This window comes from Girardinichthys multiradiatus, chromosome 3 (assembly GCF_021462225.1).
Source record: "Girardinichthys multiradiatus isolate DD_20200921_A chromosome 3, DD_fGirMul_XY1, whole genome shotgun sequence".
NCBI lineage: Eukaryota > Metazoa > Chordata > Actinopteri > Cyprinodontiformes > Goodeidae > Girardinichthys > Girardinichthys multiradiatus.
The window spans coordinates 14,046,272-14,066,733 of record NC_061796.1 but is presented as its reverse complement, the minus strand read 5'-3'; the positions used below and the strand labels follow the sequence as shown (position 1 = coordinate 14,066,733).

Genomic DNA, 20,462 nt, shown 5'->3' with positions numbered 1-20,462 from the left:
CTCTGTGCTCCACTAATCAGTCTGAGATCAGGTGACACCAAGTCGCTGATGTAAATTCATATTCTCAAAGAAAATAAATCGTATTCATAAACTGTTATAGCACATTGTATTCATAAAGAATAAACCACGACTGTAAACTTGAACTTTGTGTTTGTAATTTCTTGAAGCTGTAACATTTTATTTTGTATTCTTACAGAGAAAATATACAATACCTCTTTTGGATTTTACTTATGCACAACTATTGACTAATATGCACACATTTCCGTGTTTACGTACACATTGTTTTTGACAGCGTTCTTACCCCATATACACGACCCACAAGCCAACAGTGCTTCTGATCGATGTTTTCCACCTGCGTTCAGGATGGAGGAAGCAAACGCAGGTGGAGAACTGGACGTGGTAAATTTGGATTTGTAACGTAAAGTCAGAAGTAAGGACTTATCTATTAAACTCATAGAGCTGACAGGAAAGTCGCAAATATTACCGAACTTCAGGAGAGTTGAATGTAGCGGTTTTAACACGCAGTCTGCTGCTTGTAAAACGTGTTTAGTCGTAATCAAGTTCACCAGTGATTAAGGGACACTTTTAAGGCAGATTCTGGATTAAATCAACCCTGCATCTCTTCATCAAACCAAAAGTACCAACACCTGTCAAATCTCATCTCACCAACAAAACTGCTGCATGTGCTCTAAATATTTAAGAGCTTTTGCCACAGTAGAGGGGAAAGGCCCACGCAATACTTTTGCGTTCGCTCGCAAAAGTTGTTAATCACCTTGAGAAAGCTGTGGATTTTGGAAGAGCAGCACATTTGACAAACTGCTCACAAAACAAACAGCGATGATATGACAATAATATGGTTTATTTGTCATATGCAGGTTAACACGCAGTCAACAATGTGATGAAATACTTAGGATAAGAAGAACTGTTCAAATCACGATAAAAACAAAAACACTAAAAACAAAAACACTAATGACGTGCAAAAAAAAAAAAAAAAAAGTACACATCACGCAGCAGTAATAAGCAAATAAAGTGTCAGAGATGTGGTTTCGTGTAGTATTATTGTCCAGAGTTCAGTAGTTTGACAGCTTGTGTCTGATTGAAGTCTGATTGAAGATCATTTTATTCAAGGCCGATTTCAAAATAAAACTCAATAAATCTCAAAAACGGGTCTCCCACAAAGTATTGCGAGATAACGCAAAAGAGAACAAATTCCCCCATGTCCCATCGCGGGCTCCGTAGAAAGGCTTCATAAAGGGAAGATATTAAATATGTTGTGAAATAGAAAAAAATTGAATGTACCATTAAATGTACAATTTATTTAATACATCATTAAATATTAAGTGTACCACTAATTACGTCATGTCAACTTTAAAATTCTACTTAATTATTCAGTGGCACATTTAATTGCATAATAGTCCATTTCATGATATAATGGTACATTTATTGTTTTTTAATGATGTATTAAATAAATAAATGGTACCTTTAATTTAATGGCACATTTAATGTTACATTTACTTCACTTATGGGACATTCAGAACATTTATTTATTTAATGATGATTTTATTGTATTAATTTTGTCCAGTTTGACCCTCCATTCTTGATGCCTGTATAGGAGGTCATGTCAGAATTTGAATCAGGTGTTCTGGAGCAGACACACATCTAAAACTTGCAGGGAAGGGGTCCCTGAGGACCAGGGCTGTGAACCATTGAGGTACAGTTTCTAAATTATGAAGGTAATGTCTTTTTGCACTTTTGTTCACCAAGTACAGTTCTCTTACTAGGTGACTTTTTCTTTCGTTCCAGCAACTTGAAACATAAAAGTGATGTCATTGTTCAAAGGAAACAATCACTTAATAAATAAGTAAAATACAACTAGGTACATTTTGTTTATTCAACTAAGATAGGCATGGTCTGTTTCCTTGTTTGATAATTTATTATTTCTTCATTATTATTCTTTTTATTTTAACTGGGCTTTACTACAGCTAAAAACAGGGACCTAACTGGTCCTTCAAAGAAATTCCCAAAAGACTAAATGAAGAAAACAAAAATGGGAGTGGCACAGGAGTGGGGGTCATTCTAAATGGGAGTGGGAGTCAATTTATCACGAGTGGGATGGGACAAGATTTTTTTTATGCTGGCCTGGGATTGGGACAAGACATTTTTATGTGGGAGCGGGAAGGGACAGGAGAGAAAATCCACTCCCATGTCACCCTCTAATGAACACAAGTCACAGTTGGTTAAAGGAGAAGTCAGGTGTGTTCGCTGACGCGTGGACAACTCAGCTTCAGTCGTTAAACCAACAATTTACATCATCAGGGGGTGGGGGGCACTGGAGTGGCCAGGGTTATTCCTCCCTGACGGTGTCACGGTTGTAATATCACCAAATGTGGAAAAGTGCAAAAGGAATACATACATTTTACAAAGCACTTTTTATTGGTAGCCACATTAAAGAGTTGCAGGAGAGAAATCAAAACTCTATAAATACACTGATTCAGTAGTGAAAGGTGAATGTCAAAAACTTCAGATTATGGTGCTAATTTATCATGTGGTTAGAGACCAACTAACCCCTCCCATTCTGTCCTAGCTGATTTCCATAATGCTTACAAATCATTCTTTTGAAAGGCTTCCACTTAAAATGTCCTCAAATAACTTTTTTTTTTCCTAGGAGACCTGTGTGTTTGGGGGCCCTGTCATTGCTGTTTGCTTTGATGTATGAACAATCCGCTGTGCTTTCCTGTTCGTGTACAACATGATTGTGTTGATATGTCTACTACTGCAGCAAGGTAAGAAAAGATATACAGTATATATGTATGTATATATATATATATATATATATATATATATATATATATACGTATGTATGTATATATGTATATATGTATGTATACATATTTATGTATTCTTGTATATATATGTGTGTGTATGTGTGTATATAATTAAAAATATGAAATGCATGACTATTTTTACATTTGTGCTGAGCAGCAGACTTAAAATTAATCTTAACTCTTGATTTAGACCTATGTCAGACTTACATTTGTCAAAGCAGTTTTGTTCAAAACTTTCATCCAACCAGCCTAAATGTTGGATACCTACACATAGTCTGTAAATCACTGAAAAACTGAAACTAAAATGGTGTCTGAAGAACTATCTTCAGACATTTTCTGTTTAAACTAACAAAGCTCTGCTATTTTCATGTCATATTCAAACATGGTGGTGGGGATGGGTGATCTTCCTTTCTGTTGTCTTTGTCACAGTTTCAATTTGGGGTTTGCACAGACTTCATTTTGTTTTTGTTATAGCTACAACTTGATTGTTACATTGTTACATATATCTGCCAACAGTTAAATCCCTGTTGATAACATGACATTTTATTTAAATATACTTCTGGTGAGAAGTTAACACACATGTACTGGCATGACTATCATGTTCATTTTACTTTGAGCAGTTTTTGCTTCAGAGAGGAGTGAACATATAAAGAGCTCAAATAAACTTTAAACACAAAACTGTAAAAATGCTACATATAGTCTTGACCAATAAAGCAACACCAAACTGAAAGACTAAGTTATTGCTACAAAAAATGGCTCTATTGAATCATGGGCTGTAACATTTTTTTTCAGAACTGTACTGATAATCAATGACATTTCTTTTTCATTAATGAAAAATGGAAATTAAATGTTATATTTCTTAGCAGAGAAAGTCAGTGCGGTTTGGTCCGTGACTTTTGAAAACCAGGATAATTGTGCTCTGAAGGGATCATCAGTGGAGTTCAAGTGTTCATACAACTACCCAGATGATGAATCTGTCAGAGAGACTGCATGGTACAAAGGAATGCTACAAGATGGCATCTGGGAACGTGTTAAGCTTTCAGTCCTTCCAACATATAAAAATCGATTTGCATATCGAGGTGACCACATCCACAACTGCAGCCTGGTTCTTCAAGACCTTCAGGAGGACGACACTGGATATTATTACTTCTGGTTTGACACAAATAGGTTTGGACGGAATAGTAAACGATCAGTGCATCTCTCTGTCACAGGTAAAATAGTTTTACATAAACGTTTTTTTGTTTTTTTTAAATGTTTTCCTTGTTTAACTTTCTTCTTTGCTTGATCTCCAGAGCTGAAAGCTAGCATACGCCCCAGGAGGGTGAGTGCCGGAGACAATGTGACCCTCGAATGTGGCACAGCTTGCCAAAGCTCCAGAATAATCTGGTTCAGGGATGGACATATAGTGACAGAACCAGAGTTTAGGGCCAAGATTCATGATGCTGGAAACTATTCATGTGCTATTGAAGAACTAAAATCAGTGCAATCAGACCCAGTGGCTCTGGATGTTTGGTGTGAGTACCATGACAATATTTAGTCAGGTTGTACAGGGCAATGATGTTGGACAATGAAACTGAAACACCTGTCATTTTAGTGTGGGAGGTTTCATGGCTAATTTGGACCAGCCTGGTAACCAGTCTTCATTGATTGCACATTGCACCAGTAAGAGCAGAGTGTGAAGGTTCAATTAGCAGGGTAAGAGCACAGTGTTGCTCAAAATATTGAAATGCACGCAACATTATGGGTGACATACCAGAGTTCAAAAGAGGACAAACTGTTGGTGCACGTCTTGCTGGCGCATCTGTGACCAAGACAGCAAGTCTTTGTGATGTATCAAGAACCACGGTATCCAGGGTAATGTCAGCATACCACCAAGAAGGACGAACCACATCCAACAGGATTAACTGTGGACGCAAGAGGAAGCTGTCTAAAAAAGGGATGTTCAGGTGCTAACCCGGATTGTATCCAAAAAACATAAAATCTAGGCTGCCCAAATCAAGGCAGAATTAAATGTGCACCTCAACTCTCCTTTTTCCACCAGAACTGTCCGTCGGGAGCTCCACAGGGTCAATATACACGGCCGGACTGCTATAGCCAAAACTTTGGTCACTCATGCCAGTGCCAAACGTCGGTTTCAATGGTGCAAGGAGCGCAAATCTTGGGCTGTGGACAATGTGAAACATGTATTGTTCTCTGATGAGTCCACCTTTACTGTTTTCCCCACATCCAGGAGAGTTACGGTGTGGAGAACCCCCAAAGAAGCGTACCACCCGGACTGTTGCATGCCCAGAGTGAAGCATGGGGGTGGATCAGTGATGGTTTGGGCTGCCATATCATGGCATTCCCTTGGTCCAATACTTGTGCTAGATGGGCGCGTCACTGCCAAGGACTACCAAACCATTCTTGAGGACCATGTGCATCCAATGGTTCAAACATTGTATCCTGAAGGCGGTGCCGTGTATCAGGATGACAATGCACCAATACACACAGCAAGACTGGTGAATGATTGGTTTGATGAACATGAGAGTGAAGTTGAACATCTCCCATGGCCTGCACAGTCACCAGATCTAAATATTATTGAGCCACTTTGGGGTGTTTTGGAGGAGCGAGTCAGGAAACGTTTTCCTCCACCAGTATCACATAGTGACCTGGCCACTATCCTGCAAGAAGAATGGCTTAAAATCCCTCTGACCACTGTGCAGGACTTGTATATGTCATTCCTTAGACGAATTGACGCTGTATTGGCCGCAAAAGGAGGCCCTACACCATACTAATAAATTATTGTGGTCTAAAACCAGGTGTTTCAGTTTCATTGTCCAACCCCTGTATAAACTTAACAAGAACTACTGAGATGTTATATTCAGACTATTTCAAGTTTCACAAGTAGACATCAAATCTAATTGTGCTTTGCATGTTGTTAAAATACAACCATAAACGCCTATGTGTTTTATTTGGATTTTCTGTGACAGACCAACAGAAAATGGAACATAACTGAGAAGAAAAAGTAAATTGTCACGTTTCTGATATCTTTATTATTAATAACACTTTGAAAAATGTGCTGTGCATTTGTATTCATTACCCTTTGATACCCCTAAAAAATACAGTCAACCCAACTGCATTTTGAAGTCACTTAATTAGTAAACAAAGTCCCACTTTAATTTAATTATTCTTGTTATAAACACAGCTGTTCTGAGAAGGCCTCAGAGGTTTGTTAGAAAACCTTAGAGAGCAAACAGCATCATAAAGACCAAGAAACACAGCATCTCGCAGAACACTCTTCAATACACGATCCAAAAATTAAGAGTGAGGAGCAACTGCACACCTACCAAGACCCGATCTTCCACAAAACTGACAGGCCAAGAAAGGAGAGCATTATTTAGGGAAGTCGCCAAAAGGACCACAGTAACTCTGTAGGAGCTGCAGAGATCCTCCTCTCAGGTGGGAGAATCTGTTGACAGGGCAATCATTTGCTGTGCACTCTACAAATCTTGCCTTTATTGAAGCCTTTTAAAAAGAAAGTTGTGTTTCAAAGGAAGTCTTGTTTAAAGTTTGTCACAAGCCATGTAGGGGCCACAGCAACAGGAAATAGAAGGTGCTCTTGTCCGGTAAGACCAAATTCCATTTTTGGCCCAAATACAAAACACTATATTTGATGGAAAATTAACACTGTTCATCACCCTGAACACACCACGCTGAAATGTGGTGGTGGCAGCATCATGCTGTGGGGTGGTTTTTCTAGCAGGAACAGGGAAGCTGGTCAGAGTCACTGGGAAGATGGGTGTAGCTAAATGCAGGATAATCCTTGTAGAAAACCAGTGAGAGGCTGCAAAAGACTTGAAAACTTTTCAGCATTTTTCTGCTACTTCAATAATGTGCTGATTTCTTTTGCTCTATCACATAAAATAATATGTACATTAAGGTTTATGGTTGAAATGTAAACAAATGTAAAGTTGAAAGAGTATGTGTACTTTTGCATGGCATTGTGTGTATTACATCTTAAATGTTCTGCATCACCCATCCATAAAAACAGAACAGAGTGAAGAACTTTTACCAGAACCATTATTGTGTTCTTCATGCAGATTCTCCATTAAATGTGTCAGTGGAGGTGAATCGTTCTAGCCTGCTGTTAGCAGGCAGCAGTGTGACTCTGACCTGCAGAAGTGCTGCCAACCCTGCAGCAGAAACCTACACCTGGTGGTACAGCAGCTATTTTTCCAACTCCACTTCTGAACTGCAGGTAGGCTCAGGGCAGGTGCTGAATATTGCCTCTCTGGAGTTGGCCCACAGTGGAACGTATATCTGCCAGGCCGAGAACCGTGTGGGACAAAGCCGCTCAGCTGAGGTGCTGCTGACTGTGGAAGAAACGGGTGAGAATGCTGGAGAAACCAAAGCCTTCACAGTCTTGATTGATTTATTTTTTTATTTATGTTAATTAGAATTTGTTTTTCTTCCTCCACTGTCTAAATTCTATACTGTAACTACAAGGTACTGGATTCCTCTGCTAAAAACATATACTTTTAATAATTTCTCCTGATTTTTTGCCTTTTTATTCCCAGTCCATCCTTTCATTGTCCTTGCAGTTGGAATTATTGTAATTATTCTGCTCGTGCTACCAGTGGTTGTCATCTGGGCTCGGTAGGCAACACAGAGCAGCCATCATTGTGAGTCAATTATTGTTTCCCTGAAATGGGATTGTGTGAAAAGAGTTCAGTTCATAAAAGCCTCTTGTTTTGTTGTTAAAGGAAGCATCTGCGTCATTCTGATGCAGACAAAGAGGTGAGAGATGGAACAGTTCTGGGTAAACAAAAACCCTCAACAAAACAGGAAATGAAACCAGTGTCACATGGTGTCTAATCTAGTATTCTTATTTTTCAGAATACCAGCAATGATTATGAAAATGTAATTTTTGGATGAAAAAACTGCGCTTTGAAACCCTTGAAATGAGCAAAAAAAAAACAAAAGAACCGTTATCCTTGTTTTACCAAGTATTGACACATGGATGAAGCTTAATTAAGCTGCATGATTTGCAGTGTTGATGTGCATTTTCTTTTTTTCTCTGTGTAACACTGCATGGAGTTTCAATGTAGAGCGGATGTTTACTGTTTCAAACAATATTGATGTTCATTATAAAGGCTTGTTATTTTTATACCTGATTTGAACATTGGTTTGTGTTACCTTCAGTGGTGGAAATGGTTCAGTCACTGTGCAGTGACTGGTTCCATAATCACTGATTGTTTAAACTAGCCAAGACTGCCCCTTTGGGATTTATATTTAATGTCTGCAGGTTCAGGTGAAGATAAAAATGTTATTTTACTGTTACTCTACCAATTAATATTTGTTCTGTATATAACTCAATAGAAAAATGTTATTAATGGTGTGGAATAGACTGATTAAAGTTTACTTTTAAGTATAGAGTGGTTTTAATAGCAATTATAATCTTCATTAGTCTGAATGGTAATTCAGACTGCCTATAATAGCTTCACAATAGCTTCACAAAATGCCAGAACATTCACGCTTTTATTTTTTGTTGTGAACATATATTTTTTTGTATGTAATAAAATTTCTCAAGGATTTTTTTAGGGTTGTGTCAATGTTGTGCTTGGATTTTAAATCGTAAATACAGAATGCTTCATACTTTCCATTGTTCCATGAATCTTAAGATTTTAAAATGAGAAATTGTTCAATGTGAGGCAGTGATGCCTGTTGTTGTTGAAAAAAACAAAGCATTGTAAAGCAAATGCTGTTACGATCTTGTGATTATTAATCTGAAAATATTATTTAATATTAATATTTTATCAAATAATATTTCGGTCTGTTAAGGGTTGTATTAGGACAAAATAGAAAAGGTGTGAGACGAGCTCTGACATTATTGAACAGCATAAACTCTGCACATATATGGAATGAATTCACACAATTTCTTAAAATACAAGAATTTATCAACAAAAATAAGTCAACTCAAAGTCAAACATATTTCAATCAACAAACTCTTTACTATGCTAAAACACTCCAACTAAACTACCAAGCAGAATTAAAGAATAATGAAGACTAATAGGCTATGTACAATATAAACGAGTTGATTAAAGATGATTGAAAACCCTGACCAAAAGAGTGCTGCAATATTACCATGCAATGTTTATGTTTGAGAACCAAGGATTATCTTGAAGAATCTGGAAATGAAGTTAAGTTAGTCTTGGAACTAACTTAGGCAATAATTAGCAAACGTTTAGACAACCCTTCACAATGCAAGATCAGATAAAATATTATTTTAATAAAATAATGTTTTAAAGAATGATCTGCTGAATAAAACCAACCTTCTGGATGACCATTTCTCAATCCATGAAGAAATATTATTAAGGGAATATTTTGGAAAGAGCCAAATCTTTCTGGAGAAATGGGGCTTAATAGTGTTTACTTAGTTATCAAATCTAGTAAATGATGTTCAGGGACTATTATTCACTAGCTTGAAAACTAACAACCTTTCTGTTAAATACTCTTTAGTCGCAAGCACGTGTTCTTACCGGTTAGCATTTGAGCTAACAAAAGAAGCTAATAGCTTAGCACCAGAATCAACACATACCTTTAAAATACCTCGGTTAATAAAAGGGTTAAAATGCATAAGCGCGGACGGCGCGTTATGATCAATGTTCTGTTTAAAATCACCCTTTAAATAAAGTTTGTCTTAACTTTAAACACATACAAAGTACACAAAACAGGGCACGTGTGCTGCAGATAGCCTGCTAGTACTAAGGTAGCCGAGTTTCACACAAACAAAACTTCATAAAATGAAAAACGTTTAGATCATTTTGTCCTAACTGTTAATCTGCCCAAACCTAACCTCTGAACTGTGGTGAGGAATGTTGTCCAAAAGATGAAGTTTGAAGAAGGTATCCACAGTGAACAAAGTGTTAGCTTCCCGCTAACCTCCAGCTGTGGATGAAGAACGGCTCGTTGTCCGCCAACGCCACTGCACGGTGATGGGGTCTCTGTTGTCTTCCTTTCAGACTGGGAGACCGCGCGTCTCTGTGGGGAACTTCTCTGGGACAATTTGCTTCACATCCCTCAGAGGAAAAAAGTAAGCAACTCTTACACCTTAATTTCCCCGTTCATGAATGAAAATACTGGATACACAGATGTGTATCCGGTACACATGTCCAGATACACATCTGATGTCTCTTTGCTAGCAAAGAGACATCTCCCCTATCCGGTCCCACTAGAGGCCGTTTGGAAGAGGGCGGATGTAGCAACAGCTGTGCTTTTATTTGGGTAGCGGCGTCACAGGAAGTCCGCAGTTGTCGCGTTTCCTGGCTGTGCCGGAAGAAGGTTAATGCACTTTATTTTGAAAGTTCCAGAAAAGTCCGTACCGGAGTTTAACCTTGAAATCCATGGCTGTGGGTCCCAACAATCTGTAGGGTTTTGTTTTTCTATAGGATTTATTTCTCTTAAATCTCTGTTTGTGTTTCCCCCATGTTTTGTAGTTTTCCTTGTATCCCTGTTCAGCTCTTTCAGGTTTAGTTATTTCCACCTTCTGCCATAGATACAATGCAATCATTTCATTCACCTGCAGCACCTCATTGACTCCATAGCCTTCACCTGTTCTATCACCCCACCTCTATGCAGCTAAATTTCTGTTTTCCTACTGTTTTTGGCTGGATTATACTGTTTTTGTTACAGTTTCCAAGCCAGTTTTGTCCACGTTCCATACCTTGTTCTCCTTATGTCTGCCTTGTAGGTCTTTGTGTTTATTTAATTACATTTTTCAGCTCATCATTCTGCTCCTGCCTCCCTGTCTGCATTTGGGTCCAACTCCAAGAACTTCAACCTGACAAAATGTGACATACCTAATCCAATTCTTTGTCCTGTCACTGGTGTAAGATAAATGTTCCTATTGTCACTTCATTTCTACAAACAAACAGAACACTTTACATATTCAGTCCTGGTTGACAAGGTCATTTCTAAAAATAAACTGATGAGGCTAAGAACTGATCTCCAAATGTTTCCTGTAACTGGTTGTGCAGGAAGCAGGGTCACTGTCCTCCTGGTTTTTATCCTCCCCCACTCCTCTTCATGTTCTGGTGAGTATCTTATCAGAACTCAAAGTTTACAGAAACAAATCTGACTGATTGGAGTTTCTAATTTGGTTGTGCTCACTGTGTCTTCTGTCATTATTTTTACACTAACCATGGAACATCAGGCATTTAGTAAGAGCTTCTTCAGGAATTTACAAATGGAATGACTTATACAGACCTTGTTGGAAAACGATCAAAGAAAATAACAACTGCAGATGATATTTGTGCTCTGCATCTGTAACAATCTCTGCAGGATGTCCTGTCCTGTATTCAAATTCACATCTGTTTCAACTGCAACACCCTTGTATAAATCACCGGGAGGAGGAAGTGTCCTTTTATCAACAAAACAAATACACCAAACTCACATTTATTTGTTTTCTTATAATTTATGTACATTAACTGACAAAATAGGTCATCACCCATAATGTAAAAATCAGAAATGGTTCAATTTGCAAGCAGCCAGAAATAAATGGGGGAACCAGATGGTGGCACAGTGGTGGAACTGCAAGTGGAGTAATGAAGACAGTTGAAACATGTCTCACAGTCTCAAACAGTGAGTCCGTTTTGGATTTCTATGAGGAAGTGTGGTTGTACACTGACAGGAGGGGACAACTGGGTGAACAGTCCCAGGCCCCAGGTGCATTGGCTACGGAAGATCGGGCCCTCCAAGCATCAAATATTCAGCAAGAATGTTAAATTAGGCTTGTTTATGAAAACATTAGTGGCCTAATATTAAAGCTAAGTTTTTCCTGATTATGCTTAAAGCAGTGGTCCAGAACTCCCACACCCCCAACACAAAAATGAGTTGGGAACTGACACAACTTCTGACTTTGTTTGAATGCATTTAGTTCACTCCAGTAAAATGTAAAATGCTCAGTCCACTTAAATCTAGCACACACAAACAAAAAAGAAAAAAATGAGAAAAGGAAAGTAAAAGCTTGAGGGATACTATGGCCAAATATAAAAAAAGAATTTTGCTCATGACATCCAAACAAGTCCAAGAAAGCTATTTTTATCCTAAATAGATAAATAAATATGGAAATCAAATATTTATTTTATCTTATTACTTGTACATAACTAGTTATTGTTGCACAGGAAATATGAAATAATTCAAAAACTAGTAAAATATTAATGTATGGTTTTACCATATAATTAATAAAAACATTAATTAGATGCCCACATTTTAATTACTTAATTGAGCAATAAATGATCTAAACCTTTAACATATATAGATAAATATGAGGTCAGGAGAACTTTATTAAACCCCTAAAGGGCTATTTGCAGCCCCCCCAGTCCATGTATAGTGAAGAAAGGGACATATATATATATATATATATATATATATATATATATATATATATGTGTGTGTGTGTGTGTGTGTGTGTCTAGTTCAAGCTTTATTTAAATTCTTAGTTACATAAATGGATTTAATCCCTTATTTGTTGTTTGGATTTGTGGCACTTTTAGCCCTCCATAGTAGTTCTGTCATCTACAGCATGTTGTAAAAATCCAAGAATAGGTTGTATGGTGTAACGGCAGAGCTGTGGAGAGTTTACCACATGTGGAGTGTTGATTTCCTCATGTATCCAGAAGGTCTTAACAAATGTGCTGATATACAGAATAAAATCAGTTCTGCTTGCACTCTGAGTCCTTACGATTCTGTGACAGCCGTTCCAGTCAGGACATATGACTGATATCTGGCTGTCTTCTTTCTCCTGAAAGCAAAACAAAACTATTGTAAGTGATCCTAACCTCAAAGGCAATCTTTTTAGTATATTGTATGACCTCTTTAAGCTAAAAGACTGTTTATGCACATAACATAAACCCTTTAACTCCATATATGCACATCTGAAAAACCCTGCTTTTAAACAGAGTTCGATGTAGTTTGTTCATCCAAACAACAACTACCACACCTTGCATAAAGTTGACATTGCCTTATTCATGACGCTTATTTGAAGCATGGAAGCAGTAGTCCCAGTCTTGTTACTTTGAAGGTGTTTGAAATGGGAAATGATTTTAAAAGGAGCAAAGGCTTCACCTTGTCAGCAGAAAGGCAACTGTGGCAACAATAACAAGCAGGATCCCAACAGTTACTCCAATCAGCACCAGTTTGCTTCCTGAAGAATCAGATGGAGTTGTTGCTGTAATGGGCAAAGGACTAAAGTGAACTCAATGTTCTTCTAGGATTCTATTGGTAAAATGCATCAAAACCACAAAGCATTTTATTTCCACTTCACAAATATGCAGTATTTTGTGTTGGTCGCTCACAAGATATCCAAATAAAATATGGTGAAACTTGTGTTTGAAATGCATTAATATGAAAATGCTCAAGCAATTTAATACTTTTGCAGATTATTGTAAACAGTACAATCCACATGTGATCTCATTACCACCTTTATTACAGTTATTTTAAGGCCCACTTCTGCTGTATTTGGTTGTTTACTGTGTAAATACAGTACAGACCAAAAGTTTGGACACACCTTCTCATTCAAAAAATTTTCTTTATTTTCATGACTATGGATATTGTAGCTTCACACTGAAGGCATCAAAACTATGAATTAACACATGTGGAATTATATACTGAACAAAAAAGTGTGAAACAACTGAAAATACTGGTCCTTCTCAAAATATTAGCATATTGTGTTCATTATTTTCCATAATGTCATGATGAAAATGTAACATTCATATATTTTAGATTCATTGCACACTAACTGAAATATTTCAGGTCTTTTATTGTCTTAATACGGATGATTTTGGCATACAGCTCATAAAAACCCAAAATTCCTATCTCACAAAATTAGCATATCATTAAATGGGTCTCTGAACGAGCTAGGAACCTAATCATCTGAATCAACGAGTTAACTCTAAACACCTACAAAAGATTCCTGAGGCCTTTAAAACTCCCAGCCTGGTTCATCAAGACTGCCGACCTGACTGCTGTCCAGAAGGCCACTTTTGACACCCTCAAGCAAGAGGGTAAGACACAGAAATAAATTTCTGAACGACTAGGCTGTTCCCAGAGTGCTGTATCAAGGCACCTCAGTGGGAAGTCTGTGGGAAGGAAAAAGTGTGGCAGAAAACGCTGCACAACGAGAAGAGGTGACCAGACCCTGAGGAAGATTGTGGAGAAGGGCCGATTCCAGACCTTGGGGGACCTGCGGAAGCAGTGGACTGAGTCTGGAGTAGAAACATCCAGAGCCACCGTGCACAGGCGTGTGCAGGAAATGGGCTACAGGTGCCGCATTCCCCAGGTCAAGTCACCTTTGAACCAGAAACAGCGGCAGAAGCGCCTGACCTGGGCTACAGAGAAGCAGCACTGGACTGTTGCTCAGTGGTCCAAAGTACTTTTTTCGGATGAAAGCAAATTCTGCATGTCATTCGGAAATCAAGGTGCCAGAGTCTGGAGGAAGACTGGGGAGAAGGAAATGCCAAAATGCCAGAAGTCCAGTGTCAAGTACCCACAGTCAGTGATGGTTTGGGGTGCCGTGTCAGCTGCTGGTGTTGGTCCACTGTGTTTTATCAAGGGCAGGGTCAATGCAGCTAGCTATCAGGAGATTTTGGAGCACTTCATGCTTCCATCTGCTGAAAAGCTTTATGGAGATGAAGATTTCATTTTTCAGCATGACCTGGCACCTGCTCACAGTGCCAAAACCACTGGTAAATGGTTTACTGACCATGGTATCACTGTGCTCAATTTGCCTGCCAACTCTCCTGACCTGAACCCCAAAGAGAATCTGTGGGATATTGTGAAGAGAACGTTGAGAGACTCAAGACCCAACACTCTGGATGAGCTAAAGGCCGCTATTGAAGCATCCTGGGCCTCCATAAGACCTCAGCAGTGCCACAGGCTGATTGCCTCCCTGCCACGCTGCATTGAAGCAGTCATTTCTGCAAAAGGATTCCCGACCAAGTATTGAGTGCATAACTGTACATGATTATTTGAAGGTTGACGTTTTTTGTATTAAAAACACTTTTCTTTTATTGGTCGGATGAAATATGCTAATTTTGTGAGATAGGAATTTTGGGTTTTCATGAGCTGTATGCCAAAATCATCCGTATTAAGACAATAAAAGACCTGAAATATTTCAGTTAGTGTGCAATGAATCTAAAATATATGAATGTTAAATTTTCATCATTACATTATGGAAAAAATGAACTTTATCACAATATGCTAATATTTTGAGAAGGACCTGTATGTCTTATATTCTAGGTTCTTCAAAGTAACCACCTTTTGCTTTGATTACTGCTCCACACACTCTTGGCATTCTATTGATGAGCTTCAAGAGGTAATCACCTGAAATGGTTTTCCAACAGTCTTGAAGGAGTTCCCAGAGATGCTTAGCACTTGTTGGCCCTTTTGCTTTCACTCTGCGGTCCAGCTCACCCCAAACCATCTCGATTGAGTTCAGGTCTGGTGACTGTGGAGGCCAGGTCATCTGGCGCAGCACCCCATCACTCTCCTTCTTGGTCAAATAGCCCTTACACAGCCTGGAGGTGTGTTTGGGGTCATTGTCCTGTTGGAATAGCATGCCGCTGCAAGATGCTGTGGTAGCCATGCTGGTTCAGTATGCCTTCAATTTTGAATAAATCCCCAACAGTGTCACCAGCAAAGCACCCCCACACCATCACACCTCCTCCTCCATGCTTCACAGTGGGAACCAGGCATGTAGAGTCCATCCATTCACCTCCTCTGCGCCGCACAAAGACACGGTGGTTGGAACCAAAGATCTCAAACTTGGACTCATCAGACCAAAGCACAGATTTCCACTGGTCTAATGTCCATTCCTTGTGTTCTTAGCCCAAACAAGTCTCTTCTGCTTGTTGCCTGTCCTCAGCAGGGGTTTCCTAGCAGCTATTTTACCATGAAGGCCTGATTCACACAGTCTCCTCTTAACAGTTGTTCTAGAGATGTATCTGCTGCTAGGACTCTGTGTGGCATTGACCTGTTCTCTAATCTGAGCTGCTGTTAACCTGCGATTTCTGAGGCTGGTGACTCGGATGAACTTATCGTCCGCAGCAGAGGTGACTCTTGGTCTTCCTTTCCTGGGGCGCTCCTCATGTGAGCCAGTTTCTTTGTAGCGCTTGATGGTTTTTGCGACTGCACTCGGGGACACTTTCAAAGTTTTCCCAATTGTTCGGACTGACTGACCTTCATTTCTTAAAGTAATGATGGCCACTTGTTTTTCTTTACTTAGCTGCTTTTTTCTTGCCATTATACAAATTGTAACAGTCTATTCAGTAGGACTATTAGCTGTGTACTGTATCCACCTCCTGCACAACACAACTGATGGTCCCAACCCCATTTATAAGTCTTGAAATCCCACTTATTAAATCTGACAGGGCACACCTGTGAAGTGAAACCCATTTCAGGTGACTACCTCTTGAAGCTCATCAACATAATGTCAAGAGTGTGTGGAGCAGTAATCAAAGCAAAAGGTGGCTACTTTGAAGAACCTAGAATATAAGACATATTTTCAGTTGTTTCACACTTTTTTGTTCAGTATATAATTCCACGTGTTAATTCATAGATTTGATGCCTTCAGTGTGAAGCTACAATATTCATAGTCTTGAAAATAAAAAAAACTCTTTGAATGAGAAGGTGTGTCCAAACTTTTGGTCTGTACTGTTTATGATATAAATAATGGGAGGGTCAATTTGACATGTAGGAAAAGCCACCAACAATGCCTAAATCTACAGTGCTGTGGTTATGTTGTATCCATAAATGTTTTACCTAAATACATTTTCAATACACCCCACATTTGGCTTCATAACAAACAACTTAAAAGTAAACCCTTAAATATGAGCTCAAGGCTCTTCATTCACCTACCTCTAGATTCTGTTAGAGTTATACTGTAACTCTGAGATCCATATCTGTTACGGGCTACACAGCAGTGCTGTCCATACTCCTCAGTGGTGATGTTGGTGAATGTTGTGCCTCTCCCTCTTAGTGTGGCCTGGGTTTTTCTTCCTCGATTAAAGCTTTTGTCTGCTTTTGGGAGACATGCTGCACCCTGGTACCAGACGTAGGTGTGCACCGGTGGGTTAGCCTCACTGCTGCAGGTCAGAGTCACAGGATGATTTTCCTGTGCTCCCATGATAGAGATGATAGTATTTCGAGGTGGATCTAGAGGAAATTGGTTTTAAAGGACATTAACTTCCAATATTATAAGACTCTTCATTATAAGTCACTTATCATTTTTCTATTTAGTAGTAGACAGAAACATATCTTTAAAACTGTTTTCAGTATAACTAAAGATGTCATAGAATCGTTCCGGGGTTACATTTCACCTACATTGCACATTGATGGTCAGAACTGTTGATCTTTGCATCTTATCTTCAGTCTGCATTTGACAGTAGTAGCTACCAGATTCACTAGATGTGACTTGACGGGTATTCCACACCTGTCCAACATGTACAACCCTGGTATCTGTCTGATTGTACCATCTGAACTGGCCTTGTGAAGTGGCTGCTGGACTGCAGCAGGCCAGGCTTAAGGCTACACCCTCAAGGACGACATGGGATGGACCTGCTGAAACTGCAACTGCTCTGGAGGAATCTGGTAAAAAATAATGGCGAGGAAAGGAACTTGAATGAAAAACACTTTTTCATGGCCCTAACTATATGACTATAAAAATAATGAGCAAAATAAACAATTTAAATTCCTCACTACATGTTATTTTTCTAGTTTTAGATCATTCAACCCATCTTAAGGAAATATGTAATGTATATTATGACAGGAAGTGGTTTCAAACTCATTCAGTTGTAAGTCTATACTGATATTATTAACTTAAACATGGTCACAATAAAAAGTAAATGCTTTATTAGTCAATGCTTTAATGAGTTAATTTTGAAAACAGTCTTTTTCTCAAGTTATGACAGAGAATTTGTTAATCTTAAATATTCTGTCATAACTTGGACACATTTCTTAAATAAACTGTTCACTGTGAATTTCCAGCCAGCTTATACTAACTTCCAGATCTACACAACATGCAGTCAAGTTGCAGAAAAGAAATACAGTACAAGAAGTATGGCAATGTTGGAACCAGTCACAGCCATTTAATTTGCTTGCATAAATTGCAGAGTGGTCAAAATGAAATGAATTCCACATCGGTGGACCAAAAAGCTATATAATGAATGAAACAATATCCAACGTCCTTCGATATTTGAACTTAGTCAGCTTAGAAGCTGTCACTCTGATGTAAACCACCAAAAACAGACAAATCAACCTTGAAATCAGAAAGCTAGCTCTGCAGAAGACAAACTGCATTAATGAAGTTACTATCAGTTAAGCAGTCATTTCAATAAGAGATACGAGGACCGAAACCTAAAAATACTTAGAGTATGGATACCATTTACACTGAAATGCAATATCAGCACTGATTTTTCTGATGTTTGTTTATTATCAGTTCCACTTGCTAGTTGTTCTGGCAAATAAATACACATTTTAAGAAGCGTTTATGTATTTTAAGAAAGTATTCATTACTAAGCTGTAATTAAATTACACGATTTGTCAAACGACTTGTTTACAGCCCAGAATTAAAAGTTTAGGGCTTGGGAGTTTACTTGTACATCTTGACTTGTGTGGAGGCCTGCATGACTTGACTTCTGACTTAATTCACAAAGACTTGAGACCTACTAGAGCTTTGCAAAACAATGATTAGTTCCCAGCTATGAAATACAGACTATAAATGCTTGAGGTTAATGATGTTACAGGAGAAACGAGGAGATAAAACAACATGAGAAACAAAGAAACCACATAACTGTTGCACAAAGGTGTAATAATTATTACCATACGTAGACAGAAATGTCTGGTAAAAAAACAAAGAAAGAAAACAGTTCTTCCTCAAATGAGCTGAATTATTTTGTGTCTAGAGAAGAGCTGATCTTTCGTGGTTTCAGTTTCAAAACCTTAAAATGTCCTCACAAAAAACATCGCCCGGTTTCACAAGGCTTGTCACACTACTTTGAATAACAAAAACAATGTTTTTTCTTTGACTGGTTTAACTTTTTACAAGTTATGTAAGGCCGTGGGTCTTTCATGTTATGATTTTTATGTTGAACTGCCAATGATAAGTTTCAGTTCTGCTTTCTACAAAAAGCACACGGCGTCAAACTGAAGCTTACAAAAAAAAAAAAAACGGTACCTTGTCAACAAAAAACTACTAATACCACTCTGCTTCGGAAATATTTTAGACATAAAATGAGTAAACGTTTTTATATTGTTAGAATTTTATTTAAAAGTTATACTATGTACTATATACTGACTGACCAACATACTTACATTAAACAATAGCCACTGAAAGAATCATTTAAAGACATAGTAGATTAAAAATATAAATGAAGAGGTGGACAAAACCATCTTGAAATATATGCCAGATAAAAAAACTTTGTAATTTCTTTAGCGTATAATAAAACTTGATAATTAATATTAATTTTGATGACAATAAAATTAACTGTATCAGTAATTTCTTAGTATAAATATAATAGAATGGAAATAATATTTTCACCTGCCACTAAGAGTTGTATGCCAGTCTGTGGAGGCATCTTCTCAGTTGTGTGGTTGGTGATGAGGTAAAATACATAGGTTCCACTATCTGACTCTTTGAGATCAGAAATCCTCAGAGAGCAGTTCTTGGTTCCTGGTTGTCCCAGGTACTGCACCCGGTTGTGATAAGATGGATCACTGAAGATCCCGGCACTATGAAACACATATCTGACACAGACATAGGGAGAAACAAACTTAGAAATTTTAATTTTTACAGAAAACTGGCTTGATTTTTTGTTTTCTTGTCACGAGTCATACTTTTCCGTAATGCAGCGACTGTCTCTGAGACACCACATCTCAGACAGAACTTTGTATTCCTGTCCTTTTTCATTACCTCCTGTCTAAAAAAGAACAACTGATTAGATTATAGACAACTGCACCAAACATCACTTGTGAGAATAGTTTATTCATTGGAGTTTGCCAACAACCAATCCGTTGTGATATCTGAACCACATGAAGTTCGCACAGAAAGGGATCTCTACTGCAAGATCTCTGGCTACAAGAAACAATGCCTTCTTTATTACCTGTGCAGAGAGCCGCCCATCTGCCCCGACTTCAGAGCTAAGTGTGTAGTCATAGGAACAAGGGAGGACTACTGAAGAACCAACCACAGCACATATGGGACTGGAGGGGAGAAGAACTGACCAATCACCTGCCAGAATACCTGTTCAAGGAAGAATAGGTTTTAAATTACAAAATATAGAACTGTAAAACAAGAGTTAAGGACATTGCTGACTTCGCTTCAATTCACATGGATGACCTGTGATAATGCTGGAATACATCAGAAATGTGTTTACCTCTCATACAAAGAATGATACAAAAACTGTAGCTTTGTTTATGATGTGCCATGACTCCACCTGCTGATGTCCTCCTCCCGTTGTCTGTTCACCTTCCTGTAGCTTCACCGGCCTTTTCCTCTGTTGCTTTTTAATATTTTTCTTATGCTCGTCTCTGTCAGTGTCTGTTCACTGTTGTGTTCACTTCTCTGTCTCCAGGGCAGCTTCCCTTTATTTTATCTATCAATAA

At 38.3% G+C, this 20,462-nt stretch overlaps 2 protein-coding genes across 7 annotated transcripts; one reads left to right on the top strand and one right to left on the bottom strand.

Annotated features, from left to right (window-relative positions):
- The first annotated feature begins 2,598 nt into the window (after positions 1-2,598).
- On the top strand, positions 2,599-8,539 carry cd22 (cd22 molecule). 5 transcript variants are annotated; one of them, XM_047361653.1, is made up of 7 exons: positions 2,600-2,783; positions 3,689-4,036; positions 4,118-4,339; positions 6,905-7,192; positions 7,382-7,460; positions 7,568-7,601; positions 7,701-8,537. In XM_047361653.1, the coding sequence occupies exons 1-7, from the start codon at positions 2,750-2,752 to the stop codon at positions 7,737-7,739; spliced, it is 1,044 nt and encodes a 347-aa protein (XP_047217609.1). In that variant the 5' UTR covers positions 2,600-2,749; the 3' UTR covers positions 7,740-8,537. The 5 variants fall into 5 exon arrangements, 4 of the variants coding, with proteins under 4 accessions (XP_047217608.1, XP_047217609.1, XP_047217607.1 ...); XR_007037708.1 differs by having other exon boundaries at positions 2,602-2,783; positions 7,382-7,486; positions 7,701-8,538; XM_047361652.1 differs by having other exon boundaries at positions 2,599-2,783; positions 3,692-4,036; positions 7,568-8,539.
- A 3,726-nt stretch (positions 8,540-12,265) lies between these two features.
- Positions 12,266-20,429, bottom strand: LOC124866405 (sialoadhesin-like). Of its 2 annotated transcripts, XM_047362179.1 has the most exons (8): positions 20,234-20,374; positions 19,961-20,100; positions 19,695-19,777; positions 19,399-19,604; positions 17,184-17,447; positions 16,719-17,015; positions 12,930-13,032; positions 12,266-12,606 (listed from the first exon to the last, which is right to left on the bottom strand). In XM_047362179.1, the coding sequence occupies exons 1-8, from the start codon at positions 20,283-20,285 to the stop codon at positions 12,543-12,545; spliced, it is 1,209 nt and encodes a 402-aa protein (XP_047218135.1). In that variant the 5' UTR covers positions 20,286-20,374; the 3' UTR covers positions 12,266-12,542. The 2 variants fall into 2 exon arrangements, with proteins under 2 accessions (XP_047218135.1, XP_047218136.1); XM_047362180.1 differs by lacking the exon at positions 17,184-17,447 and having other exon boundaries at positions 20,234-20,429.
- Between the last annotated feature and the right edge of the window lie 33 nt (positions 20,430-20,462).